This window comes from Coccinella septempunctata, chromosome 8 (assembly GCF_907165205.1).
Source record: "Coccinella septempunctata chromosome 8, icCocSept1.1, whole genome shotgun sequence".
NCBI lineage: Eukaryota > Metazoa > Arthropoda > Insecta > Coleoptera > Coccinellidae > Coccinella > Coccinella septempunctata.
The window spans coordinates 31,204,597-31,224,499 of NC_058196.1; the positions used below are offsets into that span (position 1 = coordinate 31,204,597).

Genomic DNA, 19,903 nt, shown 5'->3' on the forward strand with positions numbered 1-19,903 from the left:
GGGTGAAACCGGTAACAACAAATACCACTTGTCTTTTAGACATTTTTTGACCTTCTGGCGCCAAGATTTTGATGATTCTCAATATTTTCCGCAACATAGGTGAGATGGGTAGAACCACCCTTTTTTCTTCGAACAACCCTTGTTCTTCCTCCATTTTCATGGCTTAAACTCAGGGATGCTCTTGACGGATCGGCATTTATACGTTTTCTAATGGTATTATAATCATATATTGGATGTACCTACTCTTCAATCGAAGTTCTTTCATATATCATCTCTCTAATTTCAAGGCATTCAAATTATTTTTCGTTTCAGCTCTTTTTGTTTGATAAAATAAAAGCGTAAATTTACTTCCAGCATTGTAAACTGTACGATGAAAATATCAACCTTCTTTCACATGAAATTGATCCCAAAATGGGGAAATACACGATAACTGTATTGAGCTTTTTGAAAATTGTGTTACATTCGGTTTTCGTTCATTCCTCAAACTTTCATTGATTACCCTATTGACACCATTCCAAATACGAAGAGGTAGAAGAGGCCCCATACGACATTAAACCTCTATTCCGAATGATGGCAACAGAAGGAAACTTTTTTAAGCCTGCAGACAAGGCCAGGTGTTATCTCTATTCTTTTCACTTCTCTACTATGTTGTCGCTCAAATTAAATGTCTTTAATGGACTGAAAACGGACTCTTTCGTGTGGGAAATTGAGTATTGGTAAAGGGAAAAGTCCAATGCAGTCAAATCAGGAGAATATGGTGGCTGTTCTATGAGATTTGATGAGCTCTGGCCTTAAATTTACCTTGTGATGTTTATACATAATAATATACGCTCCCCCACAGGATAACCATGGAGAACGTAGATTAAAATTTATATTTATCAGCCACACCAAGATAGGGAGTCAATTACAAACCCCAGCCGCGTGCGAATCGGTCAACCTAGCTCAGCCCCGTTTCAGACTATTTAGTTTTCATCGCCAAAAACCTAATTGTCGAAAATTTCGTATTCATAACACACGCACCGGATTTCCGGAGGGTTTCACAGTCGGTTTTCCGTCGGAGGGGCGCACGCGCAGCATGCGGCGGTGGAGATAGCATGGGCACCACAGGGAGGAAAATAGAACCTGTCCGAAGGATGAAAGAAGGACAATGCGGCCCCAGTACGCGAAGGATAACCGTCGTGGAAGGACGAGGTTTTGTCGGTTTAAACTGTGCGATCCTTCGAGTTTCCGGTTATGAATTTTTTGATGAAAAAATAAAGTGGGCGACTCTGTTGGAGGGATTTCGATGGACGGGTTTTTCGGTAATTTTTTTAGTATTTTTGGGGGGTGTGGAACTTTTTGTTGGTCGAGTATTGTTCAGATACTTATGGGTGATTGACCATCATGAAATATGAACGTATAACATTGCAGTACTATTAACAAGGCTACAAAATTCTTTATTAGACAAAACAACATCCCTAGAAACGACAATAAATTCATTTTCTGTTCAGAGTAATCTATACTGAAAAGCTAGCCTTGCAACAATGTAAGAGATAAAATTTTGTTACACGAATATTATAAAATCATTTCTTATTCGATAAAAAAAACTGTTTCTCATGTTTAAATTGTCAAATTTTTGGAATATACACTCTTTAACGTTCAATTAACTGAGATTTGATGATATACAGGGTGAGTCTTCGACAAATATTCCAACAGTAGATTCTTGAGGTCAGAAGAAACACTTTTCCTATACCATTTCTTCCGATTCGGCCCTGATAAAAGATATAGCCATTTTAAGTTTACATAATGAGCTGTGCCACCCCTGGAAAAACAAACTTACCTTCGGAATCATTAGCTAAATCTGTGACACTACACATCTGTGGATCTTTTAAACAGAGTTGTATTCAGGCAAAGTACCCAATTTTTCAAGTTTCACTGATACTTTTCAATTTTTTAACATCAAATTACTTGAAAACGGCGCATTATACGAGACAATATGAAAAATACTTTCATTTTACAAAACTTTCAAATATTTATTAGATGGCGTCCAACTTAGTTGCAAGAGTTGGGTTCCTTGAATTTTTGGTATATTTATGGTACGTAACGGTCATAATGGGGACACTGGAAGACGTGGCTGATATCTTGTGTTCTAAAAAGATTAAGCAAATAATTGAAAAACTATATGATTCATTTCATTCGATAAAACCGTTTGTGAGATGGAACTAAAAAAAGCATTTGTCATGGTTTTTCAACAGCCTGTATCTTTTAAACCGAGCCGAATCGGAAAAAATTGTAAGGAAAAAAAATTAACCTTAAGAATCTACTGTTAATATATTTGTATGAGTCAAAGACTCACCCTGTATAATTTTGTTCTGCCGACCTAAAGAACCGCTGTTTTTCAATGGCTAACTCTGTATAATGGGGAATTCTCCTCAATTTGGGTTATCACAGTATATACAAGTTTAAATTGAATAATTATGAGTTTCATTCATGAATTTTTCAAATGCACCGCGGAAACTATTCAAAATCATCCTTCAATTATAAGGATTTAAAATTTAAATCGCTTCGTTTCTAGTTTACAATTCGGCAACATTGCCTACTAGAAAATAAAAAAGAACAATGGCTTGTTTATACAATAACAGCTGTTGATAAGGCGCGTACTCACTGCTTATGGCAACCGGCCATAAATCTACCATAAAATTTCACGACCTTTCTCGTTCGTCGCATGGACATAGACAGCCATCTTTCTCTATCTCATCAATATAGTGTATTTGTTGTCCTTTATTGTCAATGCATATTTCAGTCGATGTTGCCAACTTGTGCAATAGAAACGAAAGGCTTTAAATAACATTTTTTCATGGTTTTTCAACAGCCTTTATCTTGTAAACCGAGCTGATTCGGAAAAAATGGTAAAGGAAGTAACCTTTTGTGACCTACGTCAAAGACTCAGCGTGTATATTTTGTTACAATTATGCCAGAGCTGCACTAGATAAATACCTAACTATGTTCAACACGTGGGGTAGATTTATTGATGTTGTCAGACTTTGAAAGAAAGAATCCTCTGGTGACATATCACATTCGCAACTGCTCGCACCACTCATCAACTTTTTCAATACGGGAATCTGTCCTCTCCAGGGTATGAAGTTTTTCCCATTTCCAGAGCTCCTTCAGGAAAGGAAATCCCTGAAAAACTTCGCTGAGTTCCAAACTTCGAATCCTCATGGAAAAGTTGCGACAATTTTTTTCGAAATGCTTCGAACGATGAGATCGTTACAATTGCGGAAACCTACTGGGAATATTTATTTCTTGGTATCAGTAAAAGGCGTGTCTAATCCTGAACTTCCACTCTCATATAAGTCCGGAATCCCATATTTGTCTTTGCATTGGAAGTTTACCTAATGGAATACTTCACATCAGGGAAAATGGATGCTGCTATCATGCATTATTCATTTGCTTGCGTTCAGTTCAATTCACGTCGAGTCCCTATTTTTCTATTCGGCATAATATGGGATTTTTTCCCGTCTTATTTTTATACGCAGATAGCGATGCTCTCAACCAATGATAGATCGGAGATCGAATTGATGCGTTGTTATCCATGCAAATGGGAATGCGGCAATCTATCACATGGTTGGACTGTATCGAGTATTATCCATTCACTTTTCATGTGATAGAAAAACATAGCAAGACCAAAATGATGTAATCGATGTTGAAATTCAGTGGGCACGTTTATCAAATTACATGAAACAACCTAAGACAACATAAAATAGTTTCTGTTACGACTGAAGCAAATACTAGCAAAAAACTTCCCCTATTCCCACGAAATCAGCTTTAAAATTCCTTCCCGAAGCATTTCACCCAGTCTTCCAGGGAATCCTTATCGATTTCCCATACCGACAACAATGTCTCGCATTTTTACGACTAAGCTGATTGAGGATCGTTATCTGCGATATTGTTGATTTTTCCTCTTTATGGACCCGTTAGGTTTAATCCCACCAAACTTCTAATTAAATGTCCTTCGAACCTGCAATTGGGGGATGGATGCTGGATGATTCAGATCTGTTCATTTCCTGCGCAAAGTTCGCCGAAACTATCACGTTTACATGGTGATCGTTGATATCTTGATTATTCAAGTTGGTACATGTTGGCCTTGATAAATAAGGGTCAATTATGGAAGTTGAGCTATGTTTGAAAGCATCAGAGTTTTATAAGTTTTATGTTCATTATTTCTGCACGTGCAAAATGTGCTTCCTCATTGAGTAGGTTGGCAGAACCGAATTATACAGGGTGAGTCATTGACTCGTACTAATATTTTAACAGTAGATTCTTGAAGTCAAAGGAAACACTATTTTTCTATGCCATTTTTGTGATGTGAAATGAAAACTTTCTACCATAGACGGATTTGTTATAGCAAAGGTCGATATGTTATTATTTGTTTTGTAACAATTTTTTCTCTTCGTTTATTCTTTCACGAAATCACTTATCACAAATAGGTTTGTTCTGCTGGTTTCTCAACCTCCTTGATACCTTCAGTTTCTTAGTGCGCAGTCAACCCAAAACAACAATCAGCCTGCCGAAGTGACATAACCAAATAAGACGCCTCCAATTATTCTAATGTTTCCATGCCTCGGCCTTTTTCCTGGGAAATAATCAAGCCGGTACTTTGTTTTAACAGTGAACGTCTTGTTTGCGTTCATGAATATAAATGGAGGATTGTGACAGAACAACACGCCCTCGGTCCTTTACTAATAACGGAGTGGTTGTTTTGTCGACTCGCAGTCAAACTAGGGGGCGACGAAGACTGAGGGTAAATAGATCGAAACTTGGCGTTTCGTCGGCACAGAGACGAATGTGCCTGTTGGAGGGAAAGTTCAACGATGAATCGGTCGAATGTTTCGATATTGAGGTTGACAGGGAGCTGAAACGTCGTTTTGGGCTATTATGAAAGAATTTTTCTGAAACCTCCCAACTGCCCTACAGTTGATTAGCCAAAATTACTTCCAAAAAGCTTCATGCGTATAAATACTCCGTAATCACGTAATCAGAGGGTGGTTTTAGAATCTAACCCCTCATTTTAGAATACTCCTTTTAGTTTCATTTTCGTAATTTTGTGTTTGAATTAATTTTTAGGAAAAATCTTTTTGAGTTTCCAATTCAGGATTCCGACATCGTTCGGAATTGTAAACATTCTGTTTTAAGTTCTGAAAAACGATGTCGCACCGTATAAAACATCCTGAATTGGAAGGTAACCGTTTTTTTTTTCGCTGGCACAGATAAGTCGAAATTAAGACGTCTTCATCTTCACGGTATTGGGTCATATTTTTCTGTTTCCTGGTAGTTTGCGAGTGCGAGTGCCCAACCGAAACCATAGGTAAGACGACCATTTTTTTTCTCTTTTGTATCATTGGAACTTCAGCCTCCCTTCATCCCTTACTCACCGGTTTAGGTTCCACTCCTACTGCCGAAGCACCCCGCTGGCGTGGATACTCAGGGGGTCCGGAAAGCACTTTGGAGTAACGAAAAACTTCCTTCATCCCTTACTCCCGAGTCTAAGTTCCACTCCTACTGCCGAAGCACCCCGCTGGCGTGGATACTCAGGGGGTGGTGAACGCACTTTGGAGCGGCGAAAACCTTCCTTCATCCCTTACTCCCGAGTCTAAGTTCCACTCCCACTGCCGAAGCGCCCCGTTGGCGTGGATACTCAGGGGGTCCGGAGAGCACTTTGGAGTGGCGAAAAACTTCCTTCATCCCTTACTCCCTAGTTTAAGTTCCACTCCTACTGCCGAAGCACCCCGCTGGCGTGGATACTCAGGGGGTGCGGAGAGCACCTTTAAGTGGCGAAAAACTCCCTTCATCCCTTACTCCCTAGTTTAAGTTCCACTCTTACTGCCGAAGCACCCCACTGGCGTGGATACTCAGGGGGTGCGGAAAGCACTTTGCAGTGGCCAACCCTCTTTCCTCCCTCGTTTTTCCGACGCTCACCACTGCTGTTATCGAAGATACCTGTCTGTTAAGTGTGCGTCTCAGGTTCTGGCTGGCGAACACGTCCGTAAACCCCGTATAACGTTTGAGATCGGATCCTGTTTCATTCCGTCCGTTTTGTCCTGTAAATTCACTGATCTCCAGTCTTTCACTGTACGAATTTTATAATAATGCCATTTGTGTTTCCTTGTACGAGTCGACATATATAATTTGTGTGTGTTGATTTTCACTTTCACTGGTTGTCGATAACACCCCAGACACCGAGGAACCTTGTCTTCGGCTAGTAGCTACCAGGGTAGGTTTGCTATTTTCCCTCTGCAACTCTGTTTAAAAGATCCACAGATGTGTAGTGTAGTGTCATAGATTTATCTTGTTATTCTGAAGAGATTCTTGTTTCTCCAGGGCTGGCATAGCTCGTTATGAAAACTTTGAATGGCTATATCTTTTTATCAGGGCCGAATCTGAAAAAATGGTATAGGGAAAAAGTGTTTGTTTAGACCTCAAGAATCTACTGTTGAAATATTTGTACGAGTCAAAGACCTGCCGACCTACATAACGGCTGCTTCGTTTTCAATAGCCCACTTTGTTTATCTTCTCGTTCTGTACCAAATTATTTCGTTCACCTTCACCCTCACCTGAAGATGTCACTGTGATAGCGAAACACGTGTCGTGGTTAAATAACTCATGTCAGTGAAAAATCAAGTAGTATCGACAGCGTCAATTCAAAATTCATCTTTTTAATGAAACAGGATAAATGTTGCCACGCCGCAAATCCTAATTGATCTTTCCCCGTCCGTAGGTACAAAAGGCAGAGCTCCCCACACACTCAACCCCATTCCGAGAGGATAATTAGCATCAGGAGCCCGGAATCAACCGCGAACAATAATCCGGGCCCACAATGGAGCTCCAACTATATCGCCTCGTCCTCCTCCTTTCATCTCTGTCCGATCGTATCGTCGCCGGCTGCGATCTGGATCTGTTATTCATCCAGAAACGAGTGAGCATCGAGGAGGCGGTGATGGAGTCCCCGATTGTCTTCAGGGGGATGAGTCTGGCGTCGGAGAGAAATCAAGTCGGCGAATTCACGGCACGCTTCGAATTATTGAATACTTTCAAGGATATGCCGGCTTTCGGGGATCGCTGGGGCATATCTATAGATGCCGACGATAGGTGAGTGCTAAATTTTCAATTAGATGGTCTCTGAGAGGGACTACGACAATGGTATGGAAATTCCCGGCGGAATATTGAGATATTGGATTGTGAAGGGGCGAAAAGGCTTCGCTTCACTGAAGGCTAAGCGTCAACAGTGAAAAATTGCCGTGAAAACCTCTCACTCTGTCTCTGTTACGTCATATTTCCTTTCAGTTAATTTTAGTCTATTTCGATATACGTATTTTCGAAGCTCCAGTTAGGAATAAACATAGTCTCGAATCAATTTCCAGTCTAACAGTCGAAATACCGAATTAAGTCAAATTGGCAACGAGACAGGGACTTCCCAACATCCCGAAAAGGTTATTTCGACTGCGAGTCTGAGGCCGTATTTAAGGATATGGAGCGCATAGATGTTATTTTGTAGATTATAGAGAACCAAACAGTTGTTGCTTTAATAGAGAATTCTACTACAGAGAGTCCTACGAAGCGAAATTGAAAATGAACAATGGAAACACACAAAAATTCATTCCTTACTGAACATTGTCGAATTTTTGAAAGTTTGCTATGAAAATACCAACAGTTGCTCTTTTAGAATATGTAAAACATGGAGCTCTACGATGACTTTTCTGGGAGATATTTACCTTCGAAAAATTCCCAAAATTCCCAAAAAGATGGAATCAATGAAATAATCGTCAAGACCGAATGGCTGCATCGAGCTCCATGAATTTTTCAGATTTATTACTTGAAGAGTTGCTCTTTCAGAATATGTATCACATTTCCATCTACGATTAGTTTTATTGAGAGAAAAATTACTCTAACGGTTACTATCGAAAAATTTCCAAAAAGATGGAATCACTTAAGTGATCGTCAAGACCGAACGCCTGCATCGAGCACCATGAAATTTTTAGATTTATTACTAGAAGAGTTGCTCTTTCAGAATATGTATCACATTTCCATCTACGATTAGTTTTATTGAGAGAAAAATTAATCTAACGGTTACTATCGAAAAATTTCCAAAAAGATGGAATCACTTAAGTGATCGTCAAGACCGAACGCCTGCATCGAGCACCATGAAATTTTTAGATTTATTACTAGAAGAGTTGCTCTTTTAGAATATGTATCACATTTCCATCTACGATTAGTTTTATTGAGAGAAAAATTACTCTAACTGTGACTATCGAAAAATTCCCAAAAAGATGGAATTACTTAAGTGATCGTCAAGACCGAACGCCTGCATCGAGCACGATAAAATTTTCAGATTTTCAACTAGAAGAGTTGCTCTTTTAGAATATGTATCACATTTCCATCTACGATTAGTTTTATTGAGAGAAAAATTACTCTAACGGTTACTATATAAAAATGTCCAAGAAGATGGAATCACTTAAGTGATCGTCAAGACTGAACGCCTGCATCGAGCACAATAAAATTTTCAGATTTTTAACTAGAAGAGTTGCTCTTTCAGAATATGTATCACATTTCCATCTACGATTAGTTTTTTTGAGAGAAAAACTACTCAAACGTTGACTATCGAAAAAGATGGAATCACTTAAGTGATCGTCAAGACCGAACGCCTGCATCGAGCACGATAAAATTTTCAGATTTTCAACTAGAAGAGTTGCTCTTTCAGAATATGTATCACATTTCCATCTACGTTCACTTTTATCGAGAGATAAACTACTCGCAAGTTGACCTTGGAAAAATTCCCAAAAAGATGGGGTCAGTTGAAACTTCCTCATTACCGAACAGTTGTGCCGAAATGGATGAAATTCTCAGATTTGTTACTAGAAGAGTTGCTCTTTCAGAATATGTATTACATTTCGATCTACTATAATTTTCCTGGAAGATACGCGACTCGAAAACTGACCTTCGAAATCCTAAAGGATTTTCAGTAAATATATTGTTTTTTCAGGTGTACACCGCTGGAAAATGTGCGATAACTGAATCCTCCTGAAAACCCCACAAAGAACAATCCGCGGTTTCCCTTTTAACTCAGCCCTCTCCCCCCAATCCCCAACAACCGAGCAATTCCTGATGCAAAAAGTTCGTTGCCCCATTGAACAAAAAAAACCCATCCCAGAACCTTCATCCGCAGCCTCAATCTCCCCGTTTCTTTCAGCAGCTCGAGTGAAATATGGGACGAAATACCGTCATTCCTTTTCTCTTTCAGGGTAGTCAATGTGACTGTAATGGGAGAACTAACCGCCGAATGCACTGCCGGCGTCGCGGCGCCTATCGAGTACATTGTGTTCGGGGACGCTGTCGGCGGGAGAGTCACAGCCACCTCCGTTATAAAGTGGAATGAACGGATAGATGAAAGAGTGTGGATGGTATTGGGTAAGACCGCCACCGCTTCCTTTTATCTCATTTTCCTGTGATACGATTCGTTTTACTGATCTTTGTCGGAGTCAAAATGAAATATTATCTTTAAGTCTTTCTCCTAATAGAAGATCTGAAACAAATCCAAGATCCAAGGGTGCGAAAAATTCATATTTCTTTGGGGTTTTCAATGGCTCAGCCTGTATTCTTGGTCCTTAAACACTTTCATTATATACGAGGACATATACTTCATTCAAATTTATTTTAGCAGTCGGTTGGCCATGAAATAATTTTCTCAAGTTTTTGTAACTAGAACGAAGTTAGGTTGGCACTCATGAAATGTCGTTAATGTCATAACGCCGTTGCCACAACTAATATCAATTTTTATTACGAAAATGCCAAAAGTGATTGAAAAAAGAGACAGGGTTTCAGGAAGTGCTATTTAGAATTCAGGTCCGCTCTTTCAAATAGTTATACCCTGATATTCTAAAATCGACAATACGTCAGACGGTAGCGAACATATTCAATGTAACAGAATTTATATAATGTTTCATCTGAATATAAACAACTTATATTTCAGCTGAATATTTCCACAATCAGAAAGATTGTGAATGAAGAGGATGACAAAGAATTTCCTTCTATTGGGAGACCCAAAAAAGTGGTGGCATTTGAGAATTTTATGTTTGAGTGAATTAATGCGATAAGTTTACTACAGGATTTTCGATAAATGTCATCGGACAATAAGTTCCCTAAAATGGATTTTTCTATTTTTCATTTGACTTGTCCTTTACAATGTAAATGTCTTAAGGTACTAATAAATACCTATAATTATTATTATTACATCAATGTATTAAGATGAATAGCCACAAATACGCGCAAGTTGACCTGTTACTTGTTTATTCATGTGAAATTTTTAGTCAAAGGTTCATCTTAACTTGAAACTTCCTTCAATTTCTTTTACTTATATTGATGCAAGATGATTTTTGTTGAAGAATTTAACATTCTTGTAATTATCTGTTAATTCCTTCGGGAGAAATCCATTCCAAACCACTGCATTATATGCATTTCATCTTCGAGTTCATATTTTTGAAATATACAAATGATGTAAGCCAAAGAAGATAACGAACATTAACTCTCCTCAAGCTGGTGCATATTATGATATTATACTGATCTCTTGTATTTTCCATGCAAATAACTGGATTTGGTATGACTTCAATCAGTTTTTATAAACTTCAATTATGTTCGTCACATATTTTCCGAAGAGATTCGACATAGTGATAAAATACGTAATAACAGAAACTTTTACTAAGAAGGGCAACATAGCGTTGATTTAAAACCCAAAAATGTTTTGACAAGCTTCATAACCCCACATTTTCGTACTATACAGAGTGAAATGTGTCAAATTTCCATGGCCAACCGACTGCTAAAATAAAAGTGAATGAAGTATAGACATATAGACATGGACTGTGCCTTTCCTTTATATCTATGCATGAAATACGGTCAAAAAAAGTGACAGAGAGAAACGCACGTCGGGCATGCAGTTGTCTTTTTCTAGAATTTTGATTGGTCCACACTCACCTCTATGTGAACAAAAAAGAGACAGGTAAATGCCCGACGATCATTTCTGTCTTTCTATAGAAAAGACATTTTCATGCTGACATTGCTCAGTCCATGTCTCTATGTCTATGACGAGGATGTATTGATATTTAGTTAGCCTTGGATCAGTTCTATGCATTACAAAATATTGCGTTACCATAGCAACGAACAACAACTCATTAGAAATGTCAGTGTGGAGTTTGAGGTCAAAAAATTGCACCAGAGTTACGCAATAAATTTAAAGAAAGAAGATGTCCACCGAAATTGTGAAAATCCAAAAATTGGAGTATCGAGCCATCATCAAGTACCTGTATTTAAAAGGGTGAAGAGGTAAGCAGATTTACGAAGATATGCTTTATACACTTGGTGATCAATGCCCTTCGTATGCGACCGTGAAAAATTGGACTGCAAGCTTCAAAAGAGGTAAATTTTCCATTGAAGATGATGACCGATCGGGAAGGCCAGTTTCTGTGTCAGTCCCCGAAAATATCGATGCAGTTCATGACATGACATGATTTTATCAGAATTGGGCTAAAACGGATATCTGAAGCACTGAATATTTCATACGAACGCGTTCTTCATATAGTTCACGTCGATTTGGACATGAGAAAAATTGCTGCAAAATGGATCCCCAAATGTTTGAATGTTGACCGAAAGAGTGTAAGGGTAGAAGCATCGCGTTCGATCTGTGCTCGATTTGAAAACGATGTAGACTTCTTAAACCGAATTGTTACCATGGATGAGACTTGGGTACATTTCAACGATCCAGAAACAAAGCAACAATCGATGGAACGGCGACACCCTGGTTCTCCAAGACCTAAGAAGTTTCGTGTCCAAAAATCTGCTGGAAAAGTTCTTGCTCCAGTTTTTTGGGATTGCAATGGGTAATCTTGATTGATTTTTTGGATAAGGGTAGAACAATAACCGGAGATTACTATTCGACATTACTGACCACTCTACGGTAAAAAATCAAAGAGATAAGACGCGGAAAGCTATCCAAAGGTGTTTTGTTTTTGTAGGACAACGCCCCTGCACGCAAATCTCATGTTGCCATGCAAAGAATTCGTGATTTAGGGTTTGAATTACTAGAACACCCTCCTTATTCACCAAATTTGGCTCAATCCGACTATCATATCTGTCCACAACTGAAAAAAGTTTAAAAGAACTTAAATTTTCTTCCAACGAGGAGGTAATAAAAGCTGTGGAGGTCTGGTTTGCAGAACAAGAAGAACTATTTTTTTAAAGGTCTAGATACGTTGCAGGTTCGCTGTAATAAATGTATCCAATTAAGAGGAGAATATGTTGAGTAATAAAATATTTTGACATTTTGTTTGGTTCTATAGTAGGCTAAGAATTTTTCAATATATCCTCGTACTGTAGCATCTCCATTAACTATCAATAATGTTTTACAATGTGTTGCCTTTGCATTTCTGTAAATCATCAACGGCTTCTTACACAATAAAGATCTTTTTCTTTTGATCTTCTTGGGATTTTCAAAAGTAATTTTTCGGTCTCTTACTGAACTTCTTGTCATAAGTAACCTAATTAGCTGTATTTGAATATAAGGAACGTTGTCCCTATTGCAAATTACGTAGTTTTTGGTCATACGTGAAACCACATCGCCCAAAACATTTTTTCTAATGTGTTGATGCTGGACACATTGCAATATATCACATACTTCAATAATAATTGTAACACAATTCTTGCTTTATCGATTTTCCAGTGATTTCTCAATTATAGGCTGGAGCGAATGGGGAGAATGGTCACCCTGTAGCGTATCCTGTTCTTCTGGAATACAACAACGCGTACGTCATTGCCAGACTAACAGTTGCTCGGGGTATAATGTGGAACAGAGGCATTGCAACATGTTCAAGTAAGTACTGTTCATGTTTTTTCACCTGAAGATCCTTTTCACTGATGTGAATCGATGTTTTTTGTAGTTTTCGATTTGAAATATTCAACTGCTTTCATTATCGTACGTCCCAAAGAGAAAATGTCGAAATATCCAAAGGAAATTGAATACAACAACAGTTGTTGTGAATTTTGGAAGTAATTTTAATTGAAATTCGGGATTTTCCCTTATACTCCAAAATCCTTTGGCAGTTTACTTCGACGAAGCATAAAATTCAATCACCGAAAACTTATTGGACAACTTCCACGTGAAAGTGGAGCATTTTGAGCCTCATTGTTCCTCAATTAGAAAGAGTTTTCACCTTCGTTGACAGGAGACTAGGGGACTTCAAATATTACAGGGCCTGCTATGCGAAAGGCCTGCTTCTAAATTACGTTGCGTTGATAAGAAAACTTTGTGGAAGGGACTGGGATTAATCCCATTCCCTTATCTCCTCCGAATATTTTCCAGCATCCTGTCCTGTTATCTCCAGTGGGACAATCACCTACGTGACAGTCCCAGAAGGTTCAGCAAAAAAGGAAAAGCCATTAATGGAAATTTTGATGGTTCAGCATATGTGATTAAAGTATTTTCCGGGAAGAGAAAAGAGATATATCCGATTACTGGCAATAATTCAACACCAAATCGTCAAATTAATCTAGTTCTCCGATCGTAATGCACGGTAGTTTCGGAGTTTTTGTCCCCTCGTCAGGGTAACATCGATAAGCCCGTGTTCCATATGCGATCCACTTCAAACCGGTTGGGAAAGATTCGAGAGCATTCGACAGGTAAGCTGCTCTCCCAACTGCATAACCTTTTGCTTCGCCGCTCATAGAAGGGGGATTAATGGCAGAATCGAAAAGTACCACGTTATTATCCCTCGAGTTGGAGATCACTGAGATAAAGCACGTATATCCAGGAGAGAAAGACCCTCAAATGCCCGAGAAGAAGGTGAAAATTTGGACGTTTCTCTAAATCAATTTCTTGCCTGACATATCGATGGTTAGAAGTAATAAGGGGTGTCAAATTGAAGGTTAACAAACGTCATTTTTGACGGAAGTAAGGTTGACAGCGATCACATGGCGGGAAACACTCAGACGCGTTTGCACCAAACGCACTTAGTGTTAAGTGTCCCTTAAAATGAACCCTTAACTGAAATTACGTTGCACCAACTGTTAAGTGACATTTAAATGGCTAAAGCTAGCCTTAAATTTAGGCGCTCCTGTAATGACCACTTGGGTATTTGAGGCCGGGATTCTAACCTAAAATAATTTGTTGAACTGGCTGCAGAACTTGCCATTTTTGATGGATTTTGAAAATTGAGTGAATTCATTACTGAATACCAAGCCTTTTCTTTTGCCTTTATTGTAATGCCATCAGTCTTTTTTGATTTTCAATTTGGTGTCACAAATCATACTATAGTTAGCAACAAACTCTTTTCTTCTGTTAAGAAGTTGAGTGCCCTTCGTAAATTACCACCACTTGCTTGGCAATCATTCACCGTATTCGTACTAACAAAGGCAATAAGGACATTTTCTTCACGTTCCTCTTCAACATTAGTAAAACAAATTCACACAAGACCTTACAAAGAAAGTGTTGTACTTATATAAACTCTTTTACCTTTTATTTGACAATCATTATCATTATCAATATTAATGCTAATTCAAAAACAAAAAGTTGTTACTCTTTGATAATATTATAATAATATCCTTGACACCGACTGACAGGACAATAAAGTTAGGTTAATGAAATGACAACGATCATCGGCAACCGGCCAACCAATGAAATGGCTTTATTGGACTAGGATGAAGCTGCACCAAAATAAAAAACTGAAATATCACTAGATATAAACACTTAAGGGCCCCTTACTTAAGATTCTGTTAAGCCACAGTCGTGCAACTGGGAATAGAATTAAGCGTCCATTAACTTTAAACGACACTTAGTTAAGTACTCGTTTTAAGGAGGATTGGTGCAAACGGGCCTAAATCAATTTCTTGCCTGACAGATATCGATGGTTAGAGGTAATTACGGGTGTCAAATTGAAGGTTAACAAACGTCATTTTTGACGGAAGTAAGGTTGACAGCGATCACATGGCGGGAAACACTCAAACAACGACTGAAAAAAAGCTCGACAATTTGGGATTTTTGACGTTTACCAAATGAGATGTATAAACGAAACTTTCCTTTTTCATATCGATCAAAACACCTCCAACGGACGGATGAGCTCCTGCCGATATTCAAACTCAGGTGTTTTTGACGGGAACACTTCGCAGATTGGCCAGAGCTCCGCGAACTTTGTCGGAGAATTGGATCTGTAATGATTCAATTTAAAATCGCTTCAGAGTCCCTAATTGAAATTCCCGGATTTTGGCGAAACGCTAAAGCGGAAATCAGCCATCTGTATTTTCCGTGTTCGAGTCGTGACGATTTGATTAGGGGACTGCTGGAAAAAAGAGTTCTAAGGAGGCGAATTCCTTTTTTTTTGTGTGAAAAGTTCACACGCCTTCGAGATTTCAGAAATTCAATTGAAGGCTGTGTAAGCTTGGAGCTTGGTATTCAGATAGATCTTATTAACATCAGCACCTGGAATATTCATAACTACATCGTTTTTTTTTGTTAAAATGAGGCGACCAATGTGTTAGTTTTCTGCTACCTTGAAGGTTTTTTTCATGAATCATTAAATTCAGAGCTATGGTGTTATTGAAACTTCTGTTTTAGTTCAGGGTGTATTTGAAGTTGAGGCTTTTTTTCAAGAGAAGGTAGAACTTGTCAAAATGAAGCGTTTCATCAAAAATCACCTAAACAAAACTTTCAAAACGACAAAATTGAAAAAAATCGAAAATGATTGCTGAAATAGATCCTAATACGACCCTATACCGTTTGTTAGCTGAATTATCGCAAAGCAGTGGGAAAAAACTCATCTCCTGATTCTACAATGTGGTTTCGTTTAGGATATTGGCTCGTTCGATATTTACGTGGTAATGAAAATGGAAACTTAGGATTGCCGAATTGTTCTCATTATTTTTTAGTAACTTACACGATTTTATGAAATGGCTCATTTCGATACCAACTGACAGAAGAGACTTAGGACACAAGTGTAAAAAATAGAATAATACTTCAAAATCTCACCAATAAAATTCGTCTGAATTATTCACGAATTTTTTCACAATGGGCATCACAATCTTCTTGTTCGAACATTCCAACAAGCTTCGTAAAAATGGGATGAAATGGGGAAACATCATAGCACTTTTTCAACATAACTAACATGAGCACTTTCAAGAAACTGCCTCGATTTTCTAAATTTTTTTTCACCCTAAATTGCACGATACAACAATTATGATTCTCTCAAAAGTGACCTGATGCATCTAATCCGATGAATTTGGTACTGAACCATTCATTGTCCAGCCATATGTTTATGTTTTGTTTCGTTTTTGCGATGCCGGAGTCACCTTCCACAGTCCCATACTTGAAATTCAATGATATTTTGTCGAAATTTTAGCGGTTGTATCTCAGCCATCTTGGATATTTTATATAGACAATTTTTGGTGAAACGACTTCTACCTTCTGTCAAAAGAAGCCTCACCTTTGAAAACACCCTGTATTTGTCTGATGGTGTGGCGAGAACAAGGTCAACGGTATAATGAACATTTATTGACAGCTGACAGCAACTACTCTCTTCGCTTATGGCTCGGTGTGCTTTTGTTTTGGTCGCTCAGATCTTATTACTATATGATTATAGAACCTATCAAACACGTGTTCTCTCCCTTTGTTCCCTCTTTCATCTAGAAATGCCTAGACCAGAGACAAACTCTGCCTAGACGTTGAAAGCCATTTCCTCAGTATCGAGAATGGCTGCACACTTGTTTCCGTTTAACGGCAAATATCCGTTAGAATGTCTAAATGCGATTTCCAGAAATTCAATAATGGAGGAAGCGTTCGAAGATTAAAGGTCTTGAGTTCTTTGCCATCTCTCGCGTCAATCGAGCGTACTTGTGTAATTTGATTTTCCCTCCAAGGAGTTTCGAAGCCGTTCCGACCATCAGTATAGGCTGAAATTTCATTTTCCCCTTCAGAATGTTTCCGACGAGAAAAAGATCGAAGAATTACTTTTAATTCTTTTTACATCGCATTCAAATACGTACTGCTTGTCAGGAAATGAGGATACTTATTGATGTTTTCCGAAGATGAGTATCTTTGTACACTGCTTGAAAATTGAAGTGTACAGGGTGAGTCTTTAACTCGTTCAAATTTCTTCACAGTATATTCTTGAGGTCAAAAGAAACACGCACCCAGAGGGGGCTTGGGCCACGTTTTCAGCAAAACTTTGAGGAGGATTTTCCCAAAGTCTTGGTGTGAGGCATTCAGAGAAAATTTCATGATGCCAACCTATTATTGATGCACCTGGAGGTCAAACCATGCATTGAGAGTGAAAAGAACTATAAATATTTCAAAAGGAAACTCCCCTGAGGAATATCCTCAACTTATTATTAATCTCATATCATATCTTTCCAGATGCGATGAAACAATCAACCCATTAAACTTGGAAGATGAACGTTTCTTCCATCCTTCGAGAGAAAACTGGAAGGCGGTCCCTGATCGTCCATCAGCTTGGCGCCTAGAGCCCTACACTTACTTGTGGGTACCATCAATGCTCCTCCTAGCTGGTCTCAACATCACAGAGTTCCCCAAACAGTTCTCGATTTTCTTCACCGTCAGACTGTCCAACGTAAGTCTCATATCCTAAATTGGGAAGGGTTTTTTCAATCCTATATTCCGCAGAACACGTGTGGTACTATCTTCAGTCTGCGTTCTAGAACACAACAAGATACTTACCTTTCTATCGACTTTAGAAAGGATGATTTGAAGCTGTCTCATGCGGCTCAGAATGGTTCGGACATTGTGGTTATACCTGTGGATCTGGCTGATGATCATTGGCATCAGATTGCGATAAGGTATTGCCCAAAATATTTTCTGTGTAAACTCTAGAGAAATAAGTTTGTTTTCAGCATACGCGACGGCAACGTTATAGAGTGTTTCGTAGATTGTCAATGGGTTATGACCGATATTCTAAGATCTACCTCACTAGATCTTCCAGAAGATTCAGACTTGATCGTTGGTTATTTGTTCTCGGTAAGAAATTTTCTTAAATCCATCTTCTTTATTTGTATTGTATTAAAACAACTTTACATTTCATAACTTTGTTCATTTTCCTTATTTTCGGTGTTGAAAATTGGCGTAGCTGTTACTCGAGTACCCAGCTCTACTCTCATTTCAGCAGACTCACCCCATCAATTGAAAAAATTTAGTTGAAATTATACGAAAAAAAATGACAAAGAATTAACAAAGATTGGACCCAAAACTGAGCACTTGGGGCTACAAATTTCTCTTTTCAAAGCGGCTCTACAATGATTTTTCTTGGAGAACTGTTGAAAATCATTTAAAAATTGTAATTTTTTTGTCCATTAGTTTAATATTTTCTTAATTGTATCAATTCGTAGTGCACAGTTGAATCTTTGTCGGGATCAGGCGGTCCAGAGCGAAACATTTTTCCATTTATGCCCTGCATCACACGTTCGCGAATCTGATTCAGTAAATTCTCATGATCAATAAGCCGGTGCAGAGCCACGTCAACCCTAATCCAAAGCCCTATTTGCCCTGTTTCAATATGAACCGTCAATATAAGGAATATATATCACAAAGCCTGATAAACTACCCTGATTCCAGAAATTGATGAGGCTATTGAAATTGCATGAACTAATTCGATAGGTTTATACGTTGTTGGATGAAAATCACCTTGGTTACCATGTTTTGGCGATATGATATTTTAATTATGGAAATCAGCTTACTAATAAATTGATCTCTGATGCTCTGGTCATCACTAAAAAAATAATAATTGACGATGAGCTGGGGCTCAATCTGCCACAAAGATTATTGAACTATTTTTCGAGATAAGTATATCGTAGTATGTTTAAATTCGAAAATTATTTCCTTTACTAAATTGTAGGTTAACATATTTCTTTTTTTAACTTTCGTTTTCAGAACAAACTGTATCCTTCTATTTTATTCCTTGAACTGAATATTCTCAATTAGATTTAGTTTCATTATCATTATTATCTTGTTATATTTCTTTTTGCCAACAATCTTTTTCTTTATCAATCATCATCCTTCATGGATCATACAAATACGAACACATACAATTCGTATATTAAATTTATTAGCTGAAATGGCATAAACTGGGTAATGCCTATTAGACACTGGATGTAAACTGGCGAAAAGTTAGTATGAGTATAAACTGGAATTACAGGGTGACCTGGAACAGCTTTCCATAACTATTGATCCTTACTTGGTCGACCAGCATTGCTCGACGTCCAGAACACCGATTATCGATCCTAGTATGGATGTGACCTAGTGGATTGAAAAAAAAGAAGAAGAAGAACGAAACTAAACCGATATATAGAGCTGTATATTCGAGAGGCATAATTTTGTACTCAACGGTGATTTTTACTCACATATATTGTTCGTTTGATCAAGATTTAGGGCTTGTGTATTCGATATTATATATTGAAATCTATGTGGATGTAATGAAAACTTACTGTTTATATAATAACATCATTTATCCATAATTTGTGGAGTGATAGCAATAAAAAAACGCCCCAAAATATTTTGTGCAAGATAATAATAGCAGTCTAATCATAACCGGATGTTCAAGAAAATTTTCTCACATAAAAATCGACATAAAAAATGGAAGAAATTTAAAAACAAACTCACTGACTAAAGCTGAAGTTTCGCTGAAACCATACCTTTAGTAAGGTTCTAATCTAAGGAAGATAAGTTGATCTATTTCAAGTAGATTGTAGACAAATAATTTTTTATTTCTATTATTTTCAGTAAAAACTCATTTTCGTTCTTATAGCATCAATATACAGGGTGTCTTACAGTGGATGGGTTATTAGACATTTTCGAAGAACGGATCCTATGATCCGTTTTCCG

General features: G+C 38.0%; 1 protein-coding gene across 2 annotated transcripts; it reads left to right on the forward strand.

The window, feature by feature from the left end:
* The first annotated feature begins 2 nt into the window (after positions 1 to 2).
* On the forward strand, positions 3 to 19,734 carry LOC123318898. 2 transcript variants are annotated; one of them, XM_044905674.1, is made up of 9 exons: positions 3 to 99; positions 5,250 to 5,347; positions 6,758 to 7,128; positions 9,278 to 9,444; positions 12,763 to 12,895; positions 17,426 to 17,639; positions 17,693 to 17,865; positions 17,920 to 18,043; positions 19,218 to 19,734. In XM_044905674.1, exons 3-9 carry the CDS (start codon positions 6,857 to 6,859, stop codon positions 19,320 to 19,322), a joined length of 1,188 nt encoding a protein of 395 aa, XP_044761609.1. In that variant the 5' UTR covers positions 3 to 99; positions 5,250 to 5,347; positions 6,758 to 6,856; the 3' UTR covers positions 19,323 to 19,734. The 2 variants fall into 2 exon arrangements, with proteins under 2 accessions (XP_044761609.1, XP_044761610.1); XM_044905675.1 differs by lacking the exons at positions 3 to 99; positions 5,250 to 5,347 and adding an exon at positions 1,168 to 1,301.
* Positions 19,735 to 19,903: the final 169 nt, after the last annotated feature.